At 42.0% G+C, this 23,629-nt stretch overlaps 1 protein-coding gene and 1 non-coding gene across 6 annotated transcripts in view; one reads left to right on the forward strand and one right to left on the reverse strand.

Annotated features, from left to right (window-relative positions):
• The window catches only part of LOC117402169 (interleukin-12 receptor subunit beta-2-like), a 72,025-nt gene that overhangs the window by 36,249 nt on the left and 12,147 nt on the right, over nt 1-23,629 (forward strand). For 3 of the 5 annotated variants that reach the window (XM_059007263.1, XM_059007264.1, XM_059007265.1), the window contains 10 exons: nt 7,802-7,871; nt 8,166-8,465; nt 9,375-9,519; nt 11,722-11,879; nt 15,769-15,920; nt 16,153-16,303; nt 17,289-17,353; nt 17,934-18,192; nt 18,505-18,702; nt 18,931-19,032. In XM_059007263.1, coding sequence (XP_058863246.1) covers nt 7,817-7,871; nt 8,166-8,465; nt 9,375-9,519; nt 11,722-11,879; nt 15,769-15,920; nt 16,153-16,303; nt 17,289-17,353; nt 17,934-18,192; nt 18,505-18,702; nt 18,931-19,032 — 1,585 coding nt within the window. In that variant the 5' untranslated portion in view covers nt 7,802-7,816. Of the gene's footprint in view, nt 1-1,878; nt 2,002-7,801; nt 7,872-8,165; nt 8,466-9,374; nt 9,520-11,721; nt 11,880-15,768; nt 15,921-16,152; nt 16,304-17,288; nt 17,354-17,933; nt 18,193-18,504; nt 18,703-18,930; nt 19,033-23,629 lie in introns of all 5 variants that reach the window. The other 2 variants (XM_059007261.1, XM_059007262.1) reach the window with 1 other exon arrangement.
• Nucleotides 16,877-16,949, reverse strand: trnaf-gaa (transfer RNA phenylalanine (anticodon GAA)). Its single transcript has one exon. It is a non-coding gene; the product is annotated as a tRNA-Phe (tRNA).

Here is a 23,629-nt window from a genome sequence, read left to right on the forward strand (position 1 = left end):
TGTCCTGTGAGCCGCCTATCACGCAAGCTGTTGACTCTCAGAAACTTTTCTTCTGATTCTGTTGTGGCTTTGGGTCTGCCAGACCTCTTCCTGTCAGAGTTTCCTCCAGTTTCCAAGTGCCTTTTGATGGTGTAGGAAACTGTACTCACCGACACCTTGGCTTTCTTTGCAATTTCTCTAAAGGAAAGACCTACACTTTTAAGGGTTATAATGGTCTGTCTGTCTTCCTTTGTTAATTGCCTTTTTCTCTCCATTATGAGAGTAATATACTACTTCCTGCAGTACAATACTGTCCAAATAATACTTAAGAGGGTGTAGTAACACAGTCTGTTCCAACACTGCTTTTATACAGACAGAGGGTTTGTAAGTAATCAACAAAAGTTGGGACACCTGTAGGAATTGTTAGCATCAACTTTCAAGGCTTAATTTACTTCCATTGCTGCAGAACAGCTGTTTTTGGTAACCTAAACTTTTTTTTTTAACCTCTGGCAGTTTACCGCTTACCTTTGTACCATTTCAGGTTATTCACTGGACTTGAACTGCTTAAATTTCAATAAAAACTGGAAAAATTGGGGTGTTCTAAAACTTTTGACCGGTAGTGTATGTATGTATGTATATATATATATATATATATATATATATATATATATATATATATATATATATATATATATATATATATATATAAAATGTGTGTGTGTGTGTGTGATTTTAAATAGCACTAATACATTGAGAAAACACCACTGGAATCGGAATAAAGGAAATTATTATGTAATACAGTTCATGTGCAGTCACGGTTTTGTTTAAGTAGCATTTTCAAAGCCATATCGTAGTATTAAAATATGTTAAAATACAGCAAATCCACAAAACCAACGAAATACATATTGTATGTTTTAACATTTTTAGTGTAACACGGGCCATCGTTTAACTTTGAAAAAAATTAAAGACCTGAAGCAGATATATGCGTTTATCATATCAACAACATCAACATGTGCTGTAAAAATAAAACATGAAAAATGCCTAAGAATGAAAAATGGCAAAATAAAAATGCCATTTTTGATCTGGAAATTGTCAAAATAAAGGGGCAGCTGGAAGGTAAGAATTTACCAGTCAGGACAATGGCATTTAAATACTACTACTATTAAACTGAATCTGTTGGTACTGTGGTTTCTTCTAATGCAGTGCTTTTCAAACTGGAGTACTCGAGAAAAATTCTGAAATGGCAGATAACGCATTTTATTTAGTACCACTTGCCAATCTATTGCAAACTTTTGTCATGTAATCAATGTTTAATCACTAACACCAGACTGATGTGCTGTGACACAGCGTTCAGTGCACACATGCCTAATTTACATATTAAATATGTACATAAGAAGAACATAAGGGCAGCAGTGTGGAGTAGTGGTTAGGGCTCTGGACTCTTGACCGGAGGGTCATGGGTTCAATCCCAGGTGGGGGACACTGCTGCTGTACCCTTGAGCAAGGTACTTTACCTAGATTGCTCCAGTAAAAACCCAACTGTATAAATGGGGAATTGTATGTAAAAAATAATGCGATATCTTGTAACAATTGTAAGTCGCCCTGGATAAGGGCGTCTGCTAAGAAATAAATAAAGAAATAAATAATAAGAAAGTTTACAAACGAGAGGAGGCCATTGATCCCATCTTGCTCGTTTGGTTGTTAGTAGCTTATTGATCCCAGAATCTCATCAAGCAGCTTCTTGAAGGATCCCAGGGTGTCAGCTTCAGCAACATTACTGGGGAGTTGGTTCCAGACCCTCACAATTCTCTGTGTAAAAAAGTGCCAGTTATTTTCTGTTCTGAATGCCCCTTTATCAAATCTCCATTTGTGACCCCTGGTCCTTGTTTCTTTTTTCAGGTCAAAAAGGTCCCCTGGGTCGACATTGTCTATACCTTTTAGGATTTTGAATGTTTGAATCAGATCACCGCATAGTCTTCAGTTGAAGTTGAAGTTGAAGTTTTGCATCCTCAAAAAAGTCAAGTAAGTTAGTTAGACACAATCTCCCTTTCCTAAAACCATGCTGGCTGTCTCCCAGGATATTGTTACCATAAAGGTAATTTTTCATTTTGGATCATCTTATAGTTTCCATAAGTTTACATATAATAGAAGTCAGGCTTATTGGTCTGTAGTTACCTGGTTTGGTTTTGTCTCCCTTTTTGTGGATCGGTATTACGTTTGCTATTTTCCAGTCTGTCAGTACAACCCCTGTGTCAAGAGACTGTTGCATGATCTTGGTTAGCGGTTTGTAAATAACTTCTTTCATTTCTTTGAGTACTATTGCGAGGATCTCATCTGGCCCAGGGGATTTGTTTATTTTAAGAGCTCCTATTCCCTTTAACACTTCTGCCTCTGTTATTTAAAATTGGATAGGAACAGGTCGACATGTCGGGCATGTTGTCCGTCTCTTCCTTTGTAAAAACCTGTGAAAAGTAATCATTTAATATATTTGCTATTTTTTTTTCTTCATCTATGATTTTGCCATTTGTGTCTCTTAGACATTTAACCTCCTCTTTGAATGTTCTCTTGCTGTTATAATATTGGAAAAACATTTTGGAATTGGTTTTAGCCCCCTTAGCAATATTGATTTCTATCTCTTTCTTGGCCTTTCTAACTTCCTTTTTGACTTGTGTTTACAGTTCCAAGTACTCTTTCTGTGTACTTTGTTTTTGATCCCTTTTAAACGCTCTGTAAAGTGCCTTTTTTCGCTGAATATTTTTTTTAATTGATCTGTTAAACCATTTTGGCCATTTTGTTTTAGATTTAGATTTGTCTACTTTTGGGATGTAATTGTTTTGCGCCTTTAGTACTACATTTTTAAAAAACAGCCTTTTTCTGTGGATGTTTTCTCTATTTTACTCCAATCTACTTCTGTTAGTCTCTGTTTCATACCTTCATAGTTTGCTTTTCTAAAATTGTAAACCTTAGCTTTAGTCATTACTTTTGGGTTTTTAAAAAATACTTCAAATGAGACCATGTTGTGGTCTGAGTTTGCCAATGGCTCTCTGACCTCTGTTTTAGTTATTCTGTCTTCGTTATTTGCAAAGATTAAATCAAGGCATGCCTCCCTTCTAGTCGGTGCCTTAACAAATTGCGTTAGGAAGCAGTAATTTGTCATTTCCACCATTTCAATTTTGTCCTTCGTGCTCCCCACCAGGTTTTCCCATTTTATATGGGGGAAGTTGAAATCCCCCATTAGTATGGCTTCTCCTTTTCTACATGCATTTCGAATGTCATTGTATAACAGATTATTTTGCTTGGCGTCTGAATTTGGCGGTCTATAGCATGCTCCTATTATTATGCCCTTTGAATTTGTGTCCATTATTCTGACCCATATTGATTTGGCGTTGTATTATTTGTCCATTTCTGTCCTGCCTGTCTTTCCTCTACAGTGTGTACCCACTAATATTATATTAGTCTCCATCACTCTTAGAGTCACCAAGTTTCTGTAACACCTATCACATTGTAGTTACTTGTTGGTGCAGTAGCTTCAAGTTCTAACATTTTGTTTCTCAGACTTCTAGCATTAAGATAAATACATTTAATAGCTGTCTTACCTGAGTTGTTGCCTTTGTTTTGATGTGGTCGCCCTTCTGTTTTTTTGTTTTCTCCCCCCTTCCTTTCTAGTTGACATGCTTCTGGACCTCCTAAAAGATTCTTTCTTTGAGTAGATTGGTTCCCTTTTTGTTTAAGTGCAGTCCGTCCCACCTATATAGATAGTCGTTGTTGTAGAATGTGCTCCAATGTTCAAGAAATGTGAAGCCTTCCTGTGTGCACCACGATTTCAGCCATGCATTTTGATTTTGTATTTCCAGCTGTCCATATGGTCCTTTGCAAGGCGCCGGCAGTATCCCAGAAAATACCACAGTTTTGGTCTTGTCTTTTAATTTCCTTCCTAGCTCTCTGAATTTGTTTTGCAGACCTGTCTCTTCCAATATTGTTTGTACCAATGTGGACGACTACTACCGGGTTGTCTCCTATTCGTTCTAGGAGCCTGTCCACATTCTCAGTGATGTGCTGACTGAGGCTCCTGGAAGGCAGCACACTGTTGTAGTAAGGGGGTCCAAACTGCGAACTGAACTTGCTGTGTTTCTCAATATAGAGTCCCCAACAATCATGACCTCCCTTCCTTTTGCTGCCTGGCCAGCACTGTTTATAGGGGCCTGGATGTTGTTCCTTCCGTTCTCTTGATGTTGGTTTTGGTCATCGAAATTTTGAAGTGGATCAAATTTGTTGGATGTTTGGATTTCTGGTGGTTGTGTTTGACAACGTTTCTTTTTTTCCCTGCTTCTACCTATCTGAACCCAGCTGTTTCGACTCTCTTCCATCTCCCTGGTGGCTTTCAGTCTGCTAGGGGTGCAGACTTCCATGAATTGTGGGTGTGTCAGCTCCTCAAGCTCCTGTTTCTGTCTCATTTCCTCCATTTCCATTTCTAGCACAGTTACTAGTTTAAGCAAGTCCTGGATCTTGCAGCAGTTTACACACACTTGGTTGAGCTCTGTTGGGTTTTCTTGGATTTCCCACATCAGGCAGTTGACACAGATTACTGGCTTGAAGACCATTTTTTTTTTTTTTTTGGAAGTTTAGTTTAGCTTCTGCAGCTGTCAACCTGCTTTCAAACTGCTACTAACTGCATTGTACTTGTCCACTAGTACTTCTCCCAAGCTGTTGCTTCACATGCTGTCGCAGTAAACACTGGTTGCCTTTTGTTTGTTTTCTGTGCTGCGGGCTCTGCCCCTCCTCCGTGTCTCAGAACGGCGCGGAATTTGAATCAGCTGCTCCAAGTTTCAGCTCGTTATCAGATAAAGACACACAGCTGTTAGACTTTAAGCTACAATGTTTTCTGATTAAAGCAATTCAAGATGTAATTTAAAGATGTAATTTAAAGATGTAATTCCTCCTTTCTGCTTCTAACTGCTCAGTACTTTTCCACGACTGTACTTCTCCCACGCTGTCGCTTCACACGCTGTCGCTTCACACGCTGTCGCTCTGAACACTGGCTGCCTTTTGTTGTATCATGTGCGTTTTGTTGTATCATGTTATTGTACAGACCATTTTTTTTCTGTTTTGATTTTATTATGACTATCTAAGATGGGGGTACGCAGTGTACTACATTTTTTGGAAAGGGGTAGGCAGCTTAAAAAGTTTGACAACCCCTGTTCTAATGTGATTTGGTACAATATCCTCTACTCAGTGATACACTAGCATGACTGACACATTTCCCAATATTTTCCCCACGTGACAGTGAGTATTGTAGAGACACCTTGGTTGTATCTACATCTTTACAGTTTTATTTTTTGTTCTTCAGAAACAAAAGGTCCGTAAACTCTGTTGGCATATTTAAAACAAACAAAAATAAGAAATAGTTGTTGGTTCTGAATCAAACATATTGACCCCCTCAGACTTGGCATTGTTTTAGCTTCAGCTTCATTTTCTAAGCTGTTTCAGGAAAACCACAAGTTCAATTGAGCATATAGAAGAGCAATGCATCATGTAAGCAAGGCTGACTAGTGTGCGTGGGAGGGACTGTTTACTGATGAACAGTTGCAGCATTATACCATGATAAACAAAGTACAGTTAAGCACAGTGTTAAACTGTTAAACTCACACTAGTCCTGCACCCAGTCCTGGGGTTCTGAACTACCCTCAATTAAGTAAATTATTGAAATGATCAGGAGCCAGGAGTTTTGGCAGTCAAGCAGTTGTTAAATTAATTATTCTTCCATTAATGGAGTTTAATAACTTAAGATCAGGAACAGGGAAGGCCCCTACACATTACATCATCTAATTGAAAGCTATCAAAAAGATACATATCCATGTAACTCAACCATGTGGATTCAGAACTGGGGATCGGGATTTTTAAAAACCAGATCAAATAGATGTTCTGTATCAGTTACTAGGTTAATGCCTCTTTATCCTGGAGTGTGGTGAACAATTAGGAGGTAATAATTTATAAAAAATGAAACTAGCAAACAGATATGTAATTGATGTATTTTATACTCTCACGATTTCTTCCCTGTAGGTACACTATAAGTAAAATCATAATTCTCTCATACTGAAAATCTATTTTATCTGGTTAAAAAAAAATTCCCAATCCCTGGTTCTGAATCCCCGATCTCCGGTTCTAATTTCCATGCAGGTGTAACTCACCACTTTCTAGGGTTTGGTTAATTCACATTTGCTCATCATGGTCTGTTCGCTGTGTTGCCAGAGCAGCGCCGTCCTTCTCCGCTTCAGTCTCCGGCTCCTCCTCGCCCAGTGTATTGTTTAGTATACCCAGAGTGGGGGCCATCTCTCCGACGGGACCACTGGGGGTTCCTCTCCACTGAGCAGTGAGATTAGTCTTTAATTCCCTGGGAGCTTTTCATTCGACTCATCGGCTTGCAAGGATGGGTTGGTTTTCTCCTTGTCTTTCTGGGCCAGGAACATCCCAGTTCCAGTCACTCGCGCAATGACGTCACCTCAAATCACGTACTCTTGCACTGCTACTATCCTGTCCCTGATTCTCTCAATCTCTCACTTCCACTGCGGGCGTCCAGTGGCCCCCGCGGTTTACACTGCTCAATCTCTCACTTCCACTGCGGGCGTCCAGTGGCCCCCGCGGTTTACACTGCTCAATCTCTCACTTCCACTGCGGGCGTCCAGTGGCCCCCGCGGTTTACACTGCTCAATCTCTCACTTCCACTGCGGGCGTCCAGTGGGCCCGCGGTTTACACTGCTCAATCTCTCACTTCCACTGCGGGCGTCCAGTGGCCCCCGCGGTTTACACTGCACCAACTGTATCCCTCCTTCTCTTATGTCTACTGCGGGTATCCAGCTGCCCAAGTAGTTCACCAGTCCCTTTCCTGTCACGCTGTTCTTTCCTCTTCCTCTACCCTGTGGCATTGGGACCTGCTTGGAACTTTTGGAGGTTTCCTGCCTCGTCTAGACAGTCAGGTGATGGACCCTCAACCGGGTGCACTTGATGCCAAATTGTTTCAGATATACATTGCATAATTATCAATAAAAGTTATTGTGTTGTGGGGTATGAACAGGTTGGCTGATGGTGATGTCACACCAGGTTATACAGATGCACATTACTGTGGTTGAATGCACTGGTGTGCAGATATATTAAACAAACAAAAAGCTTGGACAACAAAACAAAACACTGAGACAGAAGAAACATCCCTCCCATATCTGCACCCAGGTAGGTGAGTACCACAGCTGCGATGTCTGAGAGGGACGCTGAGCGGTGTTTCCAGGCTTCCAGGCTTCCAGGCTTCCAGGCTTCCCATCGCTCCCCATTTCTAACAGCCAGCAGATGGATTCCCATTGGGAGGTCCTCCTGGAAGTTTCCCTCAAGGTCCATCAGCCAGTACCATATCTTCCTCGACCCCCAGTGGCTCTCTTGTCGTGAGGTTGGCAGGGGTGCTGGGCAGATGGCTCAAACTCCTGATCATTTCAATAATAGACTTCATTGAGGGAAGTTCTGAACCCCAGGACTGGTGCAGTAGGGCTTGTGCAAGTTTCTAACCCTGCACTAGCCAAAACGTTTCTACACTTGACTTAAGTTTTACTTTAGGGTTTTAAAAGGTAAAAAAAAAACAAAGCTATTTGTAAAGGTGGAGATGTTTATATGAAGCCTGCACTGTAAGAGGTAGTCACTTTTATTCAGCTGTTAAGGTTTTTATTGTGTGTGTGTGTGTGTGTGTGTGTGTGCGGGAATGGAGAGAGTGTTAAACACACATACACATTCCCACACACAAAACAAAAGTTGAGTTGTTCTCTTCTCCCTCTCCACACAGTGTTGGGTATGTGCCATGGAGAGAAGGTGCATTCCATTATTTCTGGCAGTCTACATTCTAATTCCAAGAGGTAAGAAGTTTAAATGCAATTGCTGTTTTTTTGAGATGTTACACATCCCTATAAAAGTTTACCACTGTATATTTGCATGGCAATTTTGCACTTTTCCCAGGCTTTTCACATGCTTGAACTATGCATTTACTCTGGTTTGCCATGTTTAGTAATATGCTTTATCATATCTCTCTGTGCTTTGCAATGCTTTCACTGTGCTTTATTACGCTTTGCTATACTTTTACTCTGGGACACTTTTCTAAGGGTACCCTCACAATCTTACAATGCTCCTCTACCCACCTGTTTTGCCCCCAGGGTCTGTCGCGAGCCTACACTGTACGTGGGATCCTCACTTTGAGCTGGGCCACGATACCAATGGCTCCTGCGTGCTGTTCTCTCCCACGCTGCCCCCTAGCTGTGCTGCCGGAATACTGCGGGTGACAGAGGGGCTCAATGTGACCACACTGTACAGCTCTCTCCAAAGGAACACAACCAATGGCAGCCTTTCCTTCACTGTGCCCGCCCCTAGGGAAGCAGAGGTCCACCTTCACTGTGAGGTCATCTGCCCTGGGCTGGAGACCAACCCCTCCTGCCAGCAAACCATCACAGGGGGTTGTGAGTATGGCTTATTATGGGGTGTAGCTAGCGTGTATTATATTACTATGTGCAATAATATGCGCAGGCATATTTTTTTATTCTTGCTTTTAAATACTAAAGCGTTTTCAATGCATTGATTACTGTCGATTATTTCACCTGCCTGATATTTCATTAGGGAATATTGGTTTCTAGCCTAATTTATTGGGACCACCCTGACAATCCTGTTAAGAGACTCATCTCTGTGTAGTAATTTGCTTTCTTAATGAACCATTACAAACGTAACAACTTGTTTATAACTGTACAATACAAAAAATGAAATCAAACACCCTTTATTATTATTATTATTATTTATTTCTTAGCAGACGCCCTTATCCAGGGCGACTTATAATTGTTACAAGATATCACATTATACATTATTTCACATTATACAGATATCACATTATTTTACATACAATTACCCATATATACAGTTGGGTTTTTACTGGAGCAATCTAGGTAAAGTACCTTGCTCAAGGGTACAACAGCAGTGTCCCCCACTGGGGATTGAACCCACAACCCTCCGGTCCAGAGTCCAGAGCCCTAACCACTACTCCACACTGCTGCCCAAAAAGTGTCCCATTGTAAAAACACAGTAAAGTGTAATAAAGCACAGCTAAAGCATAGAAAAGCATTGTAAACCACAGAGAGGTATGGTAAAGAATATTAAAAAACATGGCAAACCAGGTAAACTATGGTAAATGCAAAGTACAATCATGGGAAAAGCATGGGGGGAAAACTGCTAAATTACAGGGCAAAAATGACCAGGGTAATCTTTTACTATCTACTAAATAAAAAGGTAAAGTAAAAATGACAGTGCAAACACACAGCACATGCTAATGTAAATGAACCATGACCGTGTATACTTTCAATGTGTCTTTGTTTATTCAGATCCGCCAGCCCCCCCCTCCCAGCCTCAGTGTCACATCATGAAAGAAAAGAGAGGGGCGCCCCCAGAAATGAACTGCTCCTGGCATCTGGGACCAGACTCACTGCTCAGGACTGAATACACCTTTCACCTGCGCATGAAGGGCAGGTATGTACAGAACAGAACAGGACAGGTATAGGGCAGGCGCAGTGAATGTGGTATTGATTAAAATGATTCAATATCCATTATTCACTTACATACAGTGTCTCTCAAAAGTATTCACCCCCCTTGGACTTTTCCACATTTTATTGTGTTACAACATGGAATCAAAATGGATTTAATTAGGAGTTTTTGCCACTGATCAACACAAAAAAAGTCCATAATGTCAAAGTGAAAAATAAAATCTACAAATTGTTCTAAATTAATTACAAATACAAAACAGAAAATAATTGATTGCATAAGTATTCACCCCCTTGAGTCAATATTTGGTAGAGGCACCTTTGGCAGCAATTACAGCCATGAGTCTATTTGGATAAGTCTCTACCAGCTTTGCACATCTGGACACTGCAGTTTTTGCCCATTCTTCTTTGCAAAATTGCTCAAGCTCCGTCAAGTTGGATGGGGACCTTTGGTGAACAGTAATTTTCAACTCTTTCCACATATTCTCAATTGGATTGAGGTCCGGGCTTTGACTGGGCCACTCCAGGGCATTGACCTTTTTGTTTTAAAGCCACTCCAGTGTGGCTTTGGCTGTATGTTTGGGGTCATTGTCCTGCTGGAAGATGAATCTTCTCCCAAGTCCCAGGTCTCTTGCAGACTTCAGCAGGTTTTCCTCCAGGATTTCTCTATACTTTGCTGCATCCATTTTGCCCTCTGTCTTCACAAGCTTTCCAGGCCCTGACGCAGAGAAGCATCCCCATAGCATGATGCTGCCACCACCATGCTTCACGGTAGGGATGGTGTTCTGAGGATGATGTGCGGTGTTAGGCTAGCGCCAAACATAGCGCTTAGCGTTGAGGCCAAAAAGCTCTACTTTGGTCTCATCAGACCATAGAATCTTCTTCCACTTGGTCTCAGAGTCTCCCACATGCCTTCTGGCAAACTCTAGCCGAGATTTGATGTGAATTTTTTTCAACAATGGCTTTCTTTTTGCCACTCTCCCATAAAGGCCAGTTTTTTGTGAAGCACCCGGGCTATTGTTGCCGTATGCACAGTGTCTCCCAGCTCAGCCGGAAGACTGTAACTCATTTAGAGTTGCCATAGGCCTCTTGGTGGCCTCCCTGACTAGTGCCCTTCTCGCCCAGATACTCAGTTTTTGAGGACGGCCTGTTCTAGACAGATTCACAGTTGTGCCATATTCTCTCCATTTCTTAATAATGGACTTTACTGTGCTCCGGGGATATTCAATGCCTTGGAAATGTTCTTATATCCTACCCCTGATTGGTACTTTTAAATAACCTTATTCCGGATTTGCTTTGAATGTTCCTTCGTCTTTATGATGTAGTTTTTGTTAGGAAATGTACTAACCAACTGTGGGACCTCCCAGAGACAGGTGTATTTAACCTGAAATCATGTGAAACACCTTAATTGCACACAGGTGGACTCCATTTAACTAATTATGTGATTTCTAAAGACAATTGGTTGCACCAGAGCTTATTTAGGTATGTCATAGCAAAGGGGATGAATACTTATGCAATCAATTCTTTTCTGTTTTATATTTGTAATTAATTTAGAACAATTTGTAGATTTTATTTTTCACTTTGACATTATGGATTTTTTTGTGTTGATCAGTGGCAAAAACTCCTAATTAAATCCATTTTGATTCCATGTTGAAACACAATAAAATGTGGAAAAGTCCAAGGGGGGTGAATACTTTTTGTTATTATTGATGAATAAGGTGGACCATGACAACGGTGAATTAAGAATGATCGAATCAACGGTTTATTAATTATCTATTGATTATTGATAACACAGAAACAATCATTGCCAGTATACTCCTATACTCCTAACTAGTTTTTTTGCCCTTATATGTATAAAGCAAATGGGTTATAATACCTCTGTGCATTATCCCCCCACCTCCTTTGCTATGAAGTTTCAAACTAATTTTAATCTCTATTTGGTTTCTCATATTCTAGCATGTGACTAGTTACACCCTTGATATTTCCCTTATATGGTTCCATGAGAATAGGACATCTTTTCACAAACAACATTCTTTTACAATACTACCTTCACAGGTATAGGATAGGTACAGGTGTGTAGAGACCCAGAGCAGTGTGTGTGTGTGTGTGTGTGAGTATCAGTGTGTTTTACTCTGAAGCTCCTGTATTGCTCTGGTTCGGATCAAGTCTTCTCTGTCTCTCTCTCTCTCAGTACTGAGTGGTCCACAGTGGTGCCGGCTGGTCTCAGCACTGTCATGGTCCCGCGGTCCAGCTTCGTGAGCCATGTTAACGGGAAGGTATGGGTCAGCGCTAGGAACGCACTGGGAAAGAGTCAGTCCAAAATGAAGAACTTCAACTCGGAGTCCATAGGTACCGTACACACACTGACCTTCTTCATTGCAAACTATTGATTGATTGATTATTGATCGCCATGGCTTGTATGTTGAGAGCCTTCATTTAACCCAGCAGAGTTGCTGACTCGAGTCGGTGACTTGGACTCAAGTCCGACTCAATTTACTTTTTTTGGGACTTGGGACTTGAACAAATTGACTTGAGACTTGACTTGGGACTTGATGAAAATGACTTGACAACTGTAGAAATTCAAACGCTACACTGGTATTACGGCTCGTGTTGCACCCTCGCTCTGCTCATCTTCTTGCTCTAAACCAGCCAAAAACCTGTACTTACATTTAAGACTTTATATTATATATATATATATATATATATATATATATATATATATATATATATATATATATATATACACACACACAGTGTGTATATGTATATATATATATATATATATATATACAGTGCCTTGCAAAAGTATTTAAACCCCTGACCAATTCTCTCATATTACTGAATTACAAATGGTACATTGAAATTTCGTTCTGTTTGATATTTTATTTTAAAACACTGAAACTCAAAATCAATTATTGTAAGGTGACATTGGTTTTATGTTGGGAAATATTTTTAAGAAAAATAAAAAACTGAAATGAAGACCAAATGGAGTTTTCAGCGCTGACGCGCTAATTTTAATAAACACAAATCAAAACACACAAAATAAACACCTAGCTCCTCTTGGAGCACTAACTCAACTTCCAGGAACACCCTGACTAACACGGGACAGCTAAGCTATTTCCCCGTCCTCACAAAACAACAGTTTGGTACCGCACTTACTTTTTAACTCTCTCGCTCACTCTCTCTGACTGCTGGGAAGCAGAGCACCTTGTCTGCCTCCTTCCCCTCAGCAGCCTCGAGCAGACTGCCTGCTCTCCTTTTAAACTGCCCACACCTGGGTCTAATTCCCCAATAACGCCCAGGTGCGGATGATCATTAATAATAAAACAATTAACAAAAGGTGCCTTCTCACGTAGGGAGGTTTTAACCCCCTCCCTGCTGTCTCTCACAACCCGCTATCTTACAATATATATATATAATTACAAAAGCATACATAAGTGCTACATATTTATTTAAAATAAAAAATAACACATGTAAGTAATTGTGGCAAAGTGATTTGCAGTGCGCAGGTGTAAGAGTGATGCGGTGATCAATGAAAGACAGACGACGATATTCCAGGTGCAGTGGTGTTTATTTATAATCCCAAAGTCACTTGACAACTGTAAATAATGTGTACTGCGCAGTATAACCCAGGGGGTTTAGTCCCGAAACAATAAACACAGTAGATGCACATATATAAAAATAATGTGATATCTTGTAACAATTGTAAGGCGCCCTGGATAAGGGTGTCTGCTAAGAAATAAATAATAAAAAAACAAACGTTTTATTTCTCCGTATTTTACAATTAAACAAGAACCCCGGTCAAATGCATACGAGTGTCAGTCATCTGTAAGAATCCCCATATTAACCAGTCCTGAGGAAAGAAGTAGGCGGGTTCACCATTTTCTTCAGCCGGATCTGCTGAATGCAAGTGTAGGCATTTGTGTGATTTGTCATTTTATTGGATGCTGAGCTCCAGAACAAAGTCATGCCCAGGGGGAGGGCGTGGTATAGTATGCAGAGCATTGTGGTGATTGACATCCTGTACTGATGATGACATCATAATCAAAAGGAATAGAAGAAAAAAAAAACATTCACGGGAAAAATAGCCAAAGAAATAGCCAAACTGCCAAAGACAATATTTACCCGCTAGATGCTTTCAAAACAAGCAATTTGAAACTGTTGTCTTTAAAAGTAAGCATCTGCTATTATTTTTTATTTAATTATTTATCTTCAATTTCTGACTTGTTTGTATATTTGCTTCAGAGACGGTAAGTTTTGAATAAGGCAGTTGATATTTTTTCGAAGCTACTTGTAGAGTACAGACATGCCAGATGAGGAGACAATTACTTTGAATAATCCTGTAAATCGCTTTGGATAAGGCGTCAGGTAAATGAATTACAATAATAATAGTGATCAGCATCATCATCATCATCATCATCATAAGTTCAGTCAGGGTGGCTATTACCAGACTTGAGACTTGACTTGAAACTTGGCTGTTGGGACTTGGGACTTGACTTGGGACTTGACAAACATGACTTGGTTAGAACTCTGCTCCCCAGTAACACAGGGTTTCCTTGCATTACAAAATATCACAATACAAAATATCACAGCGCAGAAAATCACATTACAGTTATATAGTACAATAAAATCAGTAGAAAATAAGATCAACTTCAAATAAGAGCAAAGTAAAGAATACAATAAATAATTACATTGAAGCGAGTTCAATTAGAGCAGTTAACTTATAGTAAATAATAATTGCTTATACGAGTAAAGTCCATTAAGAGCACATAGTAAGTACAATGAGGTTTATAGATGCTGTCTGAACAGGTGTGTCTTGAGGAGGCGCCAGAAGGTGTGAGGGACTAAGCAGTCCTGATATCCGTGGGTAGGTTGTTGACCACTGAAGGGCAAGGGAGGAGAAGGAGCGGGCTCTGGAAGCGGGGGAGCGGAGGAGGGGTACAGTTAATCTGTCGGTGGCGGAAGAGCGGAGGGAGTGAGAGGGGGTGTAGGGAGAAATAATAGTCTGGAGAGAGGAGGGGGCAGAAAGATCGAGACAGCGATAGGAGAGTACAAGAGTTTTGAATTGGATGCAAGCAGTGATAGGGTGCCAGTGGAGGGAGCGGAGCAGCGGTTGTAGCGTGGGAGAAACGAGGAAGGGAAAAGACAAGGCGGGCAGCAGAGTTTTGGATGAGCTGGAGTGGATGGGTAGCAGAGGCAGGGAGGCTGGCCAGGAGGGAGTTGCAGTAGTCAAGGCGGGACAGTACCAGGGCCTGAAGGAGTTGCGTACAGTAGTTGGTGAGGAAGGGACAAATTCTATGTATGTTGCTGAGGAAGAAGCGACAGGAGCCTGTCAGAGTAGAGGTGCTGAAAGTAGGAGAGGGAGAAAGTGAGTAAGGGGACCAGGAGGGTGGTAAAGAACAATGAGAAGGAGGCAACAAGGGGAGGTGATTTCAGCAACGTGAATCTCATAGGTGCTAACAGAGAGAGGAGATAGGAGGGGGGGCAGAAAAGAACGGGAGGGAGAGAGCAGAGGTCCTGTTCCCCCGCCCCATCCAAAGGGGCAAGGAGAGTGGGACAGGACATAGAGAGAGGAAAGAGCAGCCAGTGTGGTAGCGTTATCAGGGGAGATCCAGGTTTCAGTGAGAGCTAGAAGTCAAGAGAGAGATGAGAGGCAAAGGCAGAGATAAAGTCAGCTTTGCTGGAAGCCGAGTGACAATTCCAGACGGCACCAGAGAGCGTGGAGGGGAGCAGAGGAATGGGGAGAGGGAGATCAGGTCAGAGGAGTTAGATATGGAGTGTCAGGGAGGAGCAAGAGGAGAGGATTACGGGGATATTAAAATTAATCATGGTAGGAAGCAGTAGTAGAAATGGCTAGAAATGCGAGTGGGTGGTGTCGAGAGGGGGGCATATGAAAAACAACACAGTATTTGAGAATTTGCAAAAAGAGCCACTCAGAATGATTTCCAATATCAAAAACGATAAAGGAGGGGAATATAAGAAAATACCTGCCCCCCCCCCCCAATTAAACCCCAGTGAGTGATTGTAATTCCAACCCCCCCCCCCAGGGATGAAACCCTATGAAGGGGAGATAATGGAGGTGGTCATACATATGTGTGTCACACTTCACATTGTTCCAAATATCTGGTGAACAGCTTATCCAGTTGTCATGAAACTTGGTATTGACATTATTTTGCAGAATGTGTTGGTTTGTATGTGTTGTAAGTGGTTGACAGGCCCTTCTTCTTGTGCTTTGCAGTTAAGCTGGAAGCCCCAAGGTTTGTAAGCCACGAAGTGATCAGTGATATGATCACAGTGATGTGGAATAATATGGACACTGAGAAGAGCTCTGATATAAATATAAATTGTCGACTCCGCTACAGAGAAGAAGGGGTGAGAAACTGGACTGAGGTGAGTGTGTGTGTGTGTGTGTGTTGTTATTGTGTGTGTGCATGTGTTGTGCTTTGTTAGCTGACTGTATGTGCTTAGGAGGAGGCTAAACAGAGTGCACTGCGGTGGAGAGTTTATGAACCTGGATGTTTTGATAGTCTGAGACCAACCAATGGATTGCATAATAACAATGTGTTGCTGTGTGTTGTATTGCTGTGTATTTGTATGTTGTATGTGTGTGTGTGTATTTCAGGCTAACCCAGAGGACGTGAGTGATGTCGAGTACACGCTGGACAGCCCGCAACCTTTCACCCACTACCTGTTCCAGGTGAGCTGCATGCGTGGCACAGACTCCCCGTGGAGTGAGTGGAGCCACAGCTACAAAGTGCAGAGCTCTGAGGCAGGTAAGAGATCAGCAACACAGCGCCTTCCCAGTACAGCACCAGCACTTCAGAGACTGAGATAGGAGAGGAGAGCAATCCTTATCTCAGCTTTCATTTTGAACAATCTCATTTGCTGAAGCTACTTTGTCTACTCTACTTCACTTTCTTATTCCTAACTAGCAGAACCATACCATACAGAACCACTATTGCCATTGTAGTGCCACTGCCTGTCTACGCTGCCATTGGAGATCATTTGAGAAGGGTATAGTTAGCATACTGTGGACCCATTCCACCAATGGCATCCTCATCCCATTGTATCTGACCTATATTATTATTATTATTTATTTCTTAGCAGACGCCCTTATCCAGGGCGACTTACAATTGTTACAAGGTATCACATTATACATTATTTCACATACAATTACCCATTTATACAGTTGGGTTTTTACTGGAACAATCTAGGTAAAGTACCTTGCTCAAGGGTACAACAGCAGTGTCCCCCACTGGGGATTGAACCCACAACCCTCCGGTCAAGAGTCCAGAGCCCTAACCACTACTCCACACTGCTGCCCCAACAAATATCGCCTTGCTGTTTGCCGAAACCCGGGATCGAACCAGGGACCTTTAGATCTTCAGTCTAACGCTCTCCCAACTGAGCTATTTCGGCTTGACGGCTATACTTGTGCTACCATTGCCCCTCAATATAATAAAGAACAATTATTTCATATTGCACTGCCATTGTAGTGCTACCAATGGCAGCCTCTTTCAATTGTAGCTGCCTTGGTGCTACCATTGCCCCTTCGTGTAATACATAACCATTGCAAGGCCCGTGTATTGCCACTGTCTGTCTGCATTGCCATTGGAGATATTTTCCTTTATTACAAAGACTTTTTCATCTCATGAGGGCACAGACTTGACCTGATGGCTTCAATTAATATCAATACCATCTCTCTCTCTATCTCCCACTCCCCCCCCCCCCCTCTCCCTCCCTCTTCCCCGCTCTCAGCTCCAGTAGGAATGCTGGATGTGTGGTTCATATTTGACAAGAGAAATGTCACTCTGTACTGGAAGGTGAGTGCTGCAGTCTGCACTGAGACTGAGGTTCAGATGCATGGTGATCAGGGTGGCAGTGAAAATACCACGGAGTTAGTACTGAAAAGACACTTCAATTAAACAAAGTGTTTGATGTGTTTGATTTTCAATGTCACACCAATGCTGACAGCATTAGCACACATGCAAGAGCCCTTATAAAAGTTCTCCACAGTAAAAGCAAAGTGTAATAAAGCACAATGAAAGCATGGTAAAGAGTAGATGAGCATTATAAAACCCAGGCTGGTATGGTAAAGCATATTAGAAAACATGGCGAACCGTAATAAACTGTGGTACATGTTATAACCAGGGGAAAAATGCTAAATTACAGTGCAGTATAAACTTTTATGAGGGAGTTATCGGCATCAGATTGTCAATGCGTTTTACTTTTCCAAAAGGAAAAAACACACAAATTGCAAATTTAAAACGAAAAAGACCCCATTTATTAAGACTACTTTCAAGGACCTAAATGCAGCGTCTTGGTTGTTTTTCTGCTGGTTTGTTAACTTTATTGGGTCCTTGTTGATGCTTGGTTCATCCACCCCCACTCTCCCCTCTCCAGGAGCTGTCCCGGGAGAATGCCCAGGGGAGCATTCGGGTTTATGAGGTGCGGTTGGAAGCAAGGGAAGGAGTCAGCAAGCTGGTAAACGTGTCCAGGGAAACTGTTCTGTGGTCCAGAGCGAGGGAACGAGCAGACGGGCTGAGAGAGGAGTGTCTCTGCATCTATTCTCTCCCTAAAGACGGAGTCTTCAGAGCCAGCGTGGTGGGGTACAACGGCGAGGGAAAGACACTACCAGCTACTGTAAACTTCAGCAGTCAGGGTAACACTCTGAAACGCACTAAGACACACTGAGAGACACTGAGATACAGACACACTGAGAGACACTAAGAAACACTGAGAGACATTAAGCAACACTCAGACACACTATGACACACTAAGACACACTAAGACACACTGAGACACACTGAGAGACACTGAGACACACTGAGATACACTGACACACATACTGAGACACACTTAGACACTCACACACATACACATTGAGATTGAGACACACTGAGTCTCTTGTCACACAGTGCCACACATATTTATCCAATTAACACAAGGCCTGTGACTTAATGTCTGTTGACAGGTCTCCTGGGCCCCAGCAATGTCATTGCGGTGAACAACTTAGAGGGACGGAGCCTGAAAGTGTCCTGGACTCCGCCCCCTGGACACACTGAGTATGTGCAGTATGTGGTGCAGAGCAGGGAGGTGGGGCTAAGCCTGAGCAGACCGTGGATTCATTGGACGAGATGTGACATCAATCATACCATTGCTCTACTGACAGGTACAGTGAAAGTGAGCTTTAACCAATCGGAGCAGGTCGACTGCAGCTTCAAAACCTCCTTTTAGTGATGTAGGGGGACCGGTGGTACTGCTGCAAATAAGAGGTGAGAGAATGGATTAAAAAAAAAAAAAAAAAACTGTTACAGGGGGGCTGTGATAATGCTGCTGCTGATAATAACAGCTATAAGAATGCATTTCTAAACCGTTTCTTCTGCTTTTCTCTGTGTAGGCAACTTTAAACCCTTCACCTCCTACAATGTGTCTGTCTTCGCTGTTTATTCCAACGGGACCAGTCAGCCTTCCTCAGTCCTTGTCTACACACAGCAGGGAGGTGAGCTCTTCATAGTTTATTATTTATTATTATTATTGTTTATTTCTTAGCAGACGCCCTTACCCAGGGCGATTTACAGTTGTAAACAAAAAATACATTTCAAGAATGACAGTACATGTATTAATACAGTTAAGAGCAGGATAAAATACAATGACTTCAGTTCTAGTAAGTACAAGTTTATGACAAAATACGATTCAATATCGGAGCAGATAAGTGTCAGTGATAGTTACATCAGGATACGATTAAATGCAAAATACTACAGATTGAATAACACTTGTGGCAGATTACAGTACAGTACTCTGTAAAGCATAGGATTAAATGCAGTAAAATAAGGAGCAGATAAGTGCAAGTAAAGCACATTAAGGAAGAGTGATAAAGTGTCCAGATGGAAAAGAGGAGTTCTACAGGTGCTGTCTGAAGAGGTGAGTCTTGAGGAGGCGCCGGAAGGTGGTCAGGGACTTGGCAGTCCTGACATCTTTAGGAAGGTCATTCCACCCCTGCGGGGCGAGGGTGGAGAAGGAGCGGGCTCTGGAGGCAGGGGAGCGTAGAGGACGTACAGCCAGTCTTCTAGTGCAGGAGGAGCGGAGAAGTCGAGTGGGGGTGTAGGGAGAGATGAGGGTCTGGAGGTAGCTGGTTGCAGTCTGGTCAAGGCATCTGTAGGCGAGTACAAGAGTCTTGAACTGAATGCGAGCAGTGATCGGGAGCCAGTGGAGTGAGCGGAGCAGTGGAGTTGCGTGCGAGAAGCGAGAATAATAAATAAATAATAATGCATTGTATTAACAAGTTGTGTAACTTGTATCTATTTATATATTTTCATTATTGCTTACTTTGATGAATAACGTGTTTACTTATGTTGGGTTAAGGCAGCTACAGAAAGAGCTTTGCTACCTGTTTTTCTTTTTTTGCTTATTCCAGTCATCTCTCAATATCTGCAACAGCTACTTCACTAATTATATTTAGACCATTTTTTCTTCCCCATTTGAGGTCTTGTCTTCAATTTCAAACAGAGTAGAATGGCCTCAAACACTTCTTTCTCAGCGTTTTTTCTTTTTTTTTTTTTGGTTAAGGTGGAATTTCAAGTTGGTAAAGTTCAATGTTCGCTACTAAAATCACAGAATCTGTGACACCCATGACCAAATCGCAGCCTTACTGATAAGCAACCAATAAACGTGCGATTGATAATGATAGCAAGGTGGATAATGTTATACGAATATGGCTTCTGAGCTGGTTAACAAATTACCAAGTACACCTGAGTGTTTAACACTGAGCCTTGATGTCTTGAATGTAAGCCGAGAGCCGGACCATGGCAGAGGGGCTTCGAGGGTGTCGTCAGCATAGGAGTGAAACATTAGGCTGTGTTGACGGATGAGGTGACCCAAGGGAAGCATGTAGATATTGAAGAGAAGGGGCCCAAGAACAGATGCTTGGGGGACACCACTGCTTCCAGCATAGAAAACAGACTGCATGCATCCAGATAGGTAAGAGGACATCCAGGAGAGACAGGTTAAAGAGATTCCAGCATACTTCTGAAGGCAGTCAAGAAGAACACCATTATCTATGGATTCAAAAGCGGCTGTTAGGTCAAGGAGGACAAGCACAGAGGGAGCACCAGCATCAGCATTGAGCAGGAGATAATTCACAATCCGGAGCAGAGCAGTTTCAGTACTGTAGAGATTCAAACAGATTTTGAGAGTGTGCATAATGCAGTGAGCAATATCAGAAGCACAGAGACGGACGAGGTTAGTAGGCCAGGGGTCCAGAGGTCCAGAGGGCATGTGACAGTAGTTGATTTCAACAGTAAGCCAGAAACATCAGCAATGGCGAGAGGAGAGAAGGAGGAGGGGGCAGGAGGGGCAACCGGAGGAGAGTCAGGGTGGTCAAGTAGTAAACTGGGTTTGTAGTTCGCGAGATGGTCGGTCCAGATCTCTCTGTGAACCGTTAGTCCAGACGACCTCCACTTGCACTCAAGCTTGCGGCAGGCAGATTTAAGCAGTCGAAGTTCGAGGGTGTACCATGGGCAGTGTCGATCTTTCATGACGGTTCTGGTTGTAAGCGGGGCAACAGTGTCGATGATATGAGTAAGGGTGGTGTAGTAACCGCATCATCAACTGAGGACAGGAGAGTACCAGTTAGAGGGGATGCAGAGACACATTCTGAGAGTTTCACAGGATTCAGCAGATTCTTGGGATGGATGGAGATAACAGTATCAGTAGCGGAGGAAGGAGCAGGGAGATTAATATTAGCAGTGATGGTCAGAGAGAGAGATATATCTCTCTGCCCCCGCCTCGGCCAGTGAGGCGAGGTTTGTCAAAGAGGGAATAGCCCTTTGGGGTGGCTAGATGCAGCGAGTGCATGTCGTTTACAGAGTGCCAGATTTCAGCTAGACAGAGAAGATCAAGATTGGTATTGGTTGTAAGTTCACTGAGAAGCAGAGATTTGTTAGTCAGAGAGCGACATTTAAAAAAGGAGATTTTCAAGTTAGTAGCAGGCAGCGTAGGGGAAGTAAGGGTATGTGCAGCAGGTACTTACCAGTGTTCATTCTGGGAGTGGAGAACGAGTGAGCCCGCTGTGTCCAGGGGATCCAGACGTTAGGTGTCAAGGTAGGAATGAGGCCTCTAGTAGCCATTGGGAGGAATTTGGGAGAGATCCTCGCTCCACCTGTACTCGCTCGGACTGCCACAGCTCAGACTGCCCTTGGATGTGTGGCCCTTAGATGGCTGGCGCTTACAACGGCTGGCATTCTAAGACACTGTTTGGCAATTTATACTACCGTGTGGGCCTTATACTTAACACAATATTCTAATCAACCTCACGATTCAACACAGCCCAGCACAGTTTACAAAACTTAAATTACAATTGTTAAAGGCAGGGTTAGTTACCCTAGCAACAACGATTTAACTATCAAATTAAATACAATCCACTTACCTGGTTATATGTTGAGTCACCCAGAAGCAGCACTGGAGTTCAGACTTTTTTCCTCCCTGGTGATGTGTTATTCCTTTACTCATGTCATCTGACTGAAGTGAAATGTTTGTTACCTGAAGAGTGTTCAGATTTCTTAGAAATGGGGGGCAGGTTAGGTTTAGATTTGTTCAAAGCAACACCAAAATATTACCTTCCTGAAATTTTGCACATACAAAGCCAAGACCTTGACATTTTCTTGGTAATTTGTTTAGATTTTTATTTTTGGGGTTTCACCACAAGGTCAAATGTCAAAAACTTAACAGGCAGGCTGTAGGGGTGACGTCAGGCCAGGAAATGAAACCAGCACACAGCAACTGCGGGCGAAACCGAGACGTGTGGCGCTCAGTGTTTTATTAACACACAGAAAATAAAATGTTGAACAAAACATTCTAAAAGGTATAGACAATGTCGACCCATGGGACTTTTTCGACCTGAAAAAAGAAACAAGGACCAGGGGTCACAAATGGAGATTAGATAAAGGGGCATTCAGAACAGAAAATAGGAGGCACTTTTTTACACAGAGAATTGTGAGGGTCTGGAAGCAACTCCCCAGTAATGTTGTTGAAGCTGACACCCTGGGATCCTTCAACAAGCTGCTTGATGAGATTCTGGGGTCAATAAGCTACTAACAACCAAACGAGCAAGATGGGCTGAATGGCCTCCTCTCATTTGTAAACTTTCTTATGTTCTTATTATGAACTATCCACACAGCACGAATTACAACAGCTCTTTTTTATCTTTTAAATTATTATTATTACCACATTAGCAACAACGTGGTGTCTGAGCAACAGTACCTGACACAAATACAATCATACAGTGAGCAGGCCCTTACAGAGATTGCAATAAACAGACACAAATTACTGTAAAGTAATGAATGTACATACAATGCTTACTTTAAACTGACTATTCAGTACTGAACATAAAAAGCAGACGCTCTTGTAAACAATCCAATTCCCTTAGACGCAAAGATTATTCACTATGTCAGCTTTACCTGTTTTATTTCAATAAAACAATGCCGTAAATAATAATAATAAAAATTGTCTGACAAATGACAAGACAAATGACTCGGAACAGCAAGATAATAGTCTAAACTGGTAACTATTATCTACAAAAAGTGATGCATTAGCACTGCAGCTCAGCTACATTATTATTCAATATAATTAATATGAGCACAGTAACATTTTAATAAAATACTTTTCATATTATGTCCCATTATCCACTAAGAACATAGTAGAATATTTTAAAAATGAACTTACCAGCCTTCTTGAAGGTCAGTACAGCTGCAACCGATGTCTTTCTCTTGAACTGAATTTTCTCATCACTGTCTCCTTCCATTCATCACAAAACTTATAGGTTAGGTCTGCTTCAGGTGCAAGATGAATGAGTTGTACTTTACAGGCATGAAGCATGCTTTGTCTCTGGATGGTCAGTGCATTGGTGAGAGTAGAGAGATGATTTTCATTCATTGCTGTCGAAGCTCCTAAGGTTAAAGCATGCTTCGTGGCTGTGATTACGCTTGGCACTCCTTACGGGGCACTTTGGAAAGTCTTCAGTAGTGTCTGGGTCGTCCATGTTTCACTTGCAGAGGAGTCCATTTGTGTCTGAAGAAACTGATGTGCAACAAGAAATTCTG

The sequence above is a fragment of the Acipenser ruthenus genome, chromosome 34 (genome assembly GCF_902713425.1).
Source record: "Acipenser ruthenus chromosome 34, fAciRut3.2 maternal haplotype, whole genome shotgun sequence".
Classification (NCBI taxonomy): Eukaryota; Metazoa; Chordata; class Actinopteri; order Acipenseriformes; family Acipenseridae; genus Acipenser; species Acipenser ruthenus.